This window comes from Callorhinus ursinus, unplaced genomic scaffold (genome assembly GCF_003265705.2).
Source record: "Callorhinus ursinus isolate GAN/ISIS: 27379988/994484 unplaced genomic scaffold, GSC_fseal_2.0 scaffold160, whole genome shotgun sequence".
Lineage (NCBI taxonomy): Eukaryota > Metazoa > Chordata > Mammalia > Carnivora > Otariidae > Callorhinus > Callorhinus ursinus.
The window spans coordinates 150,940-157,230 of NW_027397222.1; the positions used below are offsets into that span (position 1 = coordinate 150,940).

A 6,291-nucleotide genomic window follows, 5' to 3' on the forward strand; every position below is an offset into this window, starting at 1 on the left:
ATCTGAATCTTTCCCTGTTTGTTCATTTTTTGTCCTGGTTATGGGTCATATTCTCCTGTTTCTTTGCATCCTTAATAGTTTTGTTTGGCTGCTAGATTTTTGTTGTATTCCTTTAAGTACTGTCAGACATCATTCTGGTACATAGCTAAGTTAGTTGCAATCAGTTTAATCTTGTCGAGATTTGCTTTTGGAACGCAGCGTTAGGGCAGGTCCAGAGCAGTTTTTATTCTAGTACTGATTTAGTTTCAGTACCAAGGTGTGAGCCTTCTGTGGGCTAATGCCCTCTGTATTAACAGTTCTTTCCATCCTGGCTGGGGATAATGTGGAATACTCCCAACCCTGCGTGAGCTCTGGGAATGGTTTAGTCTACTGCTTTCCTCTGGATCTTTCCCTAGCGTTAGGTCATGTTTTCTCACTTCGTATGCAGGTCAGTACGTAGTCAGAAACTTGTGGGGACCCCTCTGCAGTTCCTCGGGAACTCTATGTCTGTGCAACGCTCTTCTGTCCAGCACGCTGCCATGCAAACTCTGACTACCTGGGTCTCTCGACTCCAGGCTCCATCTCTGCAGTTCAGAGAGACTGGGGTTCTGTTTGTTTCCCTTCCCAGCACTGTTGCCTGGAAACTGTATCCAGGCGGTAAGCTGGAGCAATTTTTGTTTTGTTTTCAGCCTTTGAAGTTCATTAAAATATTTTCTGAAAGTACATTTGGAGCATAAATCAAAGTTTGTATTCCAGGATCCTTTGTTGATAAGGGATTTTGAATGCTCTTGAAAATGAGTGCTTGGTTTTGGCTCTTTAACCTCATTTTGATTGATTCTTATGTAGCTTTTCAGGCATGATGGAACTATTTGCATTTGTTGAATATTTGGTAAAATAATTTGGTTTATATGTTTATGAAGATGTTATTTAACAGAGCCTATTGATTTCGAAAGGTCAAATTGCCTTTCAAGAACTTATGCATTCTTTTATAGGGCTCAAAATCTCCTTCACCAAGACCAAACATGCCTACTCGATACTTCATAATGAAGAGTAGCAATTTGAGAAACCTTGAAATTTCTCAACAGAAGGGTATCTGGTCTACAACCCCTAGTAATGAGCGGAAGTTAAATCAAGCCTTTTGGGAAAGCAGCATGGTTTACTTGGTATTTTCTGTTCAAGGATCGGGACATTTCCAGGTGAGCCATCCTGAACTAGTAAAATGGGGTTGTTCTGGCTGCAGGTTAGACCACACAGATTAAAACAAAGGCCAAAAACCACCCTGGCTTTTTATTGTTTCGGGATGCAAGAACGCATCTCTCTTGACTGAGCATGAGGGATGTAATGTTACCTCTTGAAGGTAATGACTCTAGGGATCCCATTGTTTTCCTCATCTCACCAGAACCTCTCTAGATGAGCCATTTCTCCTTCTGAGGACAACTTTAGATTTACTATTTCTCAGGTGGATTAAGAGTAATGAGAAGCTTGACTTTTTGGTAAAATGTTTATTTAAGTAGGCAAGGAAGTTAGAATTGATAATCTAGAATCTGAGTGTGTTTCTTAACTCCTCTTGACTCGATGTCTATCTGAATTTAGAAACTAAGGAATTTATTATTTGATATTATTATAATTTTTGGAAGTAAAAACTTACAGGTTAGATTGTATCTGTTTATCATGGAAAAAGTATGGGTTTAGGGCTGTTAGTACATTATTTAGAAAGTATCTGTTCATATTGAAATTATGTTAGAAGGCTGGAATTGGTCTTCCCTCTAAAATTTGCTAATACATCTTTTTAGAAAAAACAAGTAACTTATTTTTGTTTTTGTGAGGTATCATTTTTATATTACATTACATTTTTACCTTAAAATTTAAAAAACCTCAGAGCTTTCGCAGATAAATTGAATTCAGACAATTTTAATATCATCCTCACCTTTCCCCTTGCCCTCATTTTACCCACAGGGATTTTCTAGGATGTCTTCTGAGATAGGAAGGGAGAAGAGCCAGGACTGGGGCTCAGCTGGACTGGGAGGAGTATTTAAGGTGGAGTGGGTCCGGAAGGAAAGTCTTCCCTTTCAGTTTGCTCACCACTTACTCAATCCCTGGAATGACAACAAGAAAGTCCAGATCAGCAGAGATGGGCAGGTATACAGTGGCATTTAATATTTGTCTTCTGCTTTTCTTTTTGTTTTGTTTCGCTGTTATTTGGTGGTTTGAGGAGGGAATGGAAGAGTACAGAATGTAGGTTCCATATGCACACGGGAGATGGTGGTTCCGATTTGTGGAGGAGCTGGTGAAAACCTGCTTGCAGGTGTTTGACAGAGCTCATGGCTTTTTAACAGTTTGCAACTTTGGCTTCTGTCTGTCATTACATACATATAAAATCTTTCATAAGTTACTTCATGGAAGCTCCTGTTTTTGTCTTACTAATGGAAGATAAGCTCAAAACTGAGTGTAATTCTGAAGTAATTTCACTGAAGTCTAAGGATAACAATAGTATCTGACTCCTTTGTGCCTTAACTAATTATGTAACATAAATAACAGCCTTTTTATATTTTTGTGGCTTGTTTTATTTCTGTTACGTTTGCTTGGCCTCTGTCATGCTGCTGATGTGCATTTTGAACTAGTTAAGGGGATGGGAGTTACCCTATATATGGACCATGGTGCTAGCCGCTTTATATGAAGTAATTTAATTTAATGCATATTGAGTTATTAGGCCAGTTTTAGTCAGGAGAAATAGGAGAAAGTATTCTAAGGTTTTACAGCTAATTGTTTGTTTAACCCATGTGACTCACTTTAAATCACCATATGAAAAGTGTTCGGGTTCTTTTTAAATGCACATCATGTCACAGGAGGACTATAAATGACATTCTTATAAGTTGTATCAGAATATTTTAATTTTTATTCTATAATAAGGATTTTGAAGTAAGTCTAATTCCTAAGATAAGAATATCATATACTCTCGGTTATTTCATTAAAGCCCCCAGACATCTAATATGCTAGGTTTCATAGTAAACCTTTGAAAGCTGAAGCTGAGTGCTGTTGGTAAATCTCCATTAAAAATGAAATTCATTATTTACAGATAGAAGTTCCAGGAGAACTCCATGGAAATTACCATCTTGTCACAATTGTTGCTATATTCGCAGGCTAACTATAATCTTGAAGTCTGGAATTGAACTTCACAAACCTGAACGCAGAGAATCAGAGCAATGTGATTTTATCATGTTCTGGTAGAAAAATGAAATTAAATGGACTTTTCTTACATTTTTATCAGCATAGGTTTTGGTGCTTTAAGAAACTCAATCCGATTCCTTTCATGTTTATTCTGACTTCTGCTTCATCTAGGAACTAGAGCCTCAGGTTGGTGAACAGTTGCTGCAGTTATGGGAACGCCTTCCACTGGGAGACAAAACTGCAACTGACTGAACTCAGGTTATACTCTCCTTGACCTTGAATTCTGGCAGTATTTGTGATCACTAAGGACATCTTTCAAATTATTTATCTTTTTTTTTTTTTTTTTTTTTTTTTTTTGCTCTTTCAGAGCTCTGAGCTACAGAAGAACATCGTACCTATTTAAAACCACCGAACACACTGACTTCTAAGAACTGAGGTGGAGATGAGTGTTACGAGTGAATGGGCTTTTCTGGTTGAGAGTGTCACTTAAGACCCACCATCTTCATATAAAGGAGAAAAGGGTGATTTAAATTTTTATAGTGATCGTAAAAAATGATTATGTAATGTTGGTTATTTATATGTTTGTAATTGAATAAAATAGTAGTGGTTTCATTATTTGGCACAACAGCAGTTATTTGAAACATACTTAATTTGAAGTTAAACATTTCATTTGTTGAAGACACAGACTTACAACTCTTATTGAGGGTTTGTTTTTTTTTAATGCAAAGTAAATTGTTTCCTTTTAAGAAAGGCCTGAATGTATCTGAGCACCATTTTAGAACAGTCAGCTCTTAAAATTTGTTGTTAGAGAAGAAGCAAACAACCCAATTCTAAAAATGGCCCCTTTGAAAATAGTGTGTGCTGATTAAGGACGATTCCTTCTGCCATTTTACTTCATTTTTTATTTATTTATTTTTTTTTAAGATTTTATTTATTTGGCAGAGAGAGAGAGAGAGACAGCGAGAGAGGGAACACAAGCAGGGGGAGTGGGAAAGGGAGAAGCATCCCGCTGAGCAGGGAGCCCGATGCAGGGCTCGATCCCAGGACCCTGGGAGCATGACCCGAGACGAAGGCAGATGTTTAATGACTGAGCCACCCAGGCGCCCCATCATTCTGCCATTTTAAACCTGAGGTACATTAAGAAAAAAAGGAGAGATGTCTTTTTCTTTGATTATGAAGTACAGTAAGATCTGAAGGAAATCAGGGTTCCTCCCTCCCTGTCTTTGATCAGATCAGATTTAGTGCTTAGTCTTATTCCTGGTTCTGCCTCTTAACTAGGTGTGTGCCATACCCCTCCCTTCCTCCCGCGTTACAACCTTCACACCTCTCTTACGTGAGCACAGTAATTATGCGCTCTTCGTTTTGGCTAGAGAAACTTGATTTAGACAAGTTAAAAATGGAAACAAACGTGTTAAAGTGCCCAACAGTTAGTGAGAGCTTGGTTGGTGTATGTTTTTCAAACTAAAGCCCACAGCACTGCAATTCTAAATGCTATCTATTTGTTTTCTAGTACTTTTCATCCTACTTATATTTTTGGATTTCTTATTTTTTTGCATTTATGGTTTAATAAATGGGAGGTAATTTTTTATAAACCTGTGTTAGTGCCAACTCACCTCTATCTTTGTCATCTCGGGATTATTTGATTTCTTTACCACCACTGTCTATAAAGGTTCCCCAGAAGCTTTTTGAAGGGAAATAAAGGTACAGGGAAAATGAAAGAAGTGTCTGGGTTACTGAGCTCTAAATAGAGCAGCTTTGATAGCACTTCTCATGATATATTTGGGTTATTGCTATGTGCAGAAAACCCAACCCGAGTCTGATTTAAAGACAAGAAGACAACTCCTGAGTTTTTTGCTTCTGCATTTGAGAACAAAGAAGTGAAAAGTCATGGGTCCGCATAAGATCTTGAGAACCCTTCTTTCTCTTGGAAAGCATTGTATGTTGGCACAGTAGTTTAAAATGGCAGCTGTGATTTTCGCCTATATTTGTAGTTACTGGTTTTTTGTTTGTTTGTTTTATACTTTGAGAGATATACCTGTAAATTGAGCCTATGTGAATTAGGTTCTGCTGTATGTGTATTACAGTTCTTTTCCTATTAGAGCAACTTGTGTTTTTTCTGATAATGTATACATTTTGTTGAGGTATATATTTAGCAGTTTACAGTGTTCTAAATTTGGAAGTGAGGACTTTTAAAAAAATAAAACTTATTTTAATTTCCTTCTGTTTTCTAATATCTAGCTCTGAATGTAAATGATGTTTGTTGATATTTAAAATGAACACAATTTGAATGTAATTAAAATGCTGTTTTTGGAAGAGATGAGCTTTAAATATACTTATTAAATGAAATTCTGTTAAAATATCTAGATCTTGTTATTTCTGACAGTCTATAATAGGGCTAAGGTAACAATGATCAACAATATCCGTTGAAATATTAGTGAATTTCAAACACCTTGAAGAATACTAAATTGGTATAGAAGGTGATGATTTCATATCAGTGTCTCCTCCTTGAAAAAATTTGCCTTATTACCATAAGGGGATGGAAAAAAAGCTCAAGACGTGTTCAGTATGAAATCTTTTGAATGTGTTCTCCGTCAGGACACTGCATCTTGGTAACGTGCCCCTGTATCCACTGCACACCCCAGCCTCACTCTTCCAATTACAGCAAAGCTTGGCATCGAGGAGAGCATAATCTCAAATGTTTACTTTAGGAAAAGACTGATTCATTTAAGACTTCGTCCTCAGAGACTCTTTCTTCACCATATATAAAGCTTTATTTCCTGCAGTAGGGAAAGTCTGGAGGACCAAGTCAAATGAGCTTCACCCCTGAATCAACACCGGGGCACACATCCTGCCCCTGAACGGTGACGACGTGTTTCAGTCTGTGAGCTTCCTGCAGCACACGTGCTCAGTGTGCTCCAGAACTTTCCGCAGCTCCTCTTCACGCAGAGGCTCACCACACAGTGCACTCACTTCTGCCCAAGGCCCCTGCGTGTACCTCGGTCTTTGCAGCCAAGAGTGAAATTTCCACTTGGCTGTCTCATAAAATCACAAACACTGCATACTGAACATGGAACTACTGTTCTTTCCTACAACCTGCTCCACCAAAAGCTGCTCCCTCTTCAGTGGCTGCCATTTACGCATGGG

General features: G+C 37.9%; 1 protein-coding gene across 1 annotated transcript in view; it reads left to right on the forward strand.

Moving 5' to 3' along the window:
* The window catches only part of YTHDC2 (YTH N6-methyladenosine RNA binding protein C2), an 84,311-nt gene extending 78,807 nt beyond the window's left edge, over nucleotides 1-5,504 (forward strand). Inside the window, exons 27-30 of the mRNA XM_025860846.2 lie at nucleotides 972-1,175; nucleotides 1,936-2,118; nucleotides 3,319-3,405; nucleotides 3,515-5,504. Coding sequence (XP_025716631.1) covers nucleotides 972-1,175; nucleotides 1,936-2,118; nucleotides 3,319-3,399 — 468 coding nt within the window. The 3' untranslated portion in view covers nucleotides 3,400-3,405; nucleotides 3,515-5,504. The remainder of the gene's footprint in view (nucleotides 1-971; nucleotides 1,176-1,935; nucleotides 2,119-3,318; nucleotides 3,406-3,514) is intronic.
* The last annotated feature ends 787 nt before the right edge of the window (nucleotides 5,505-6,291 follow it).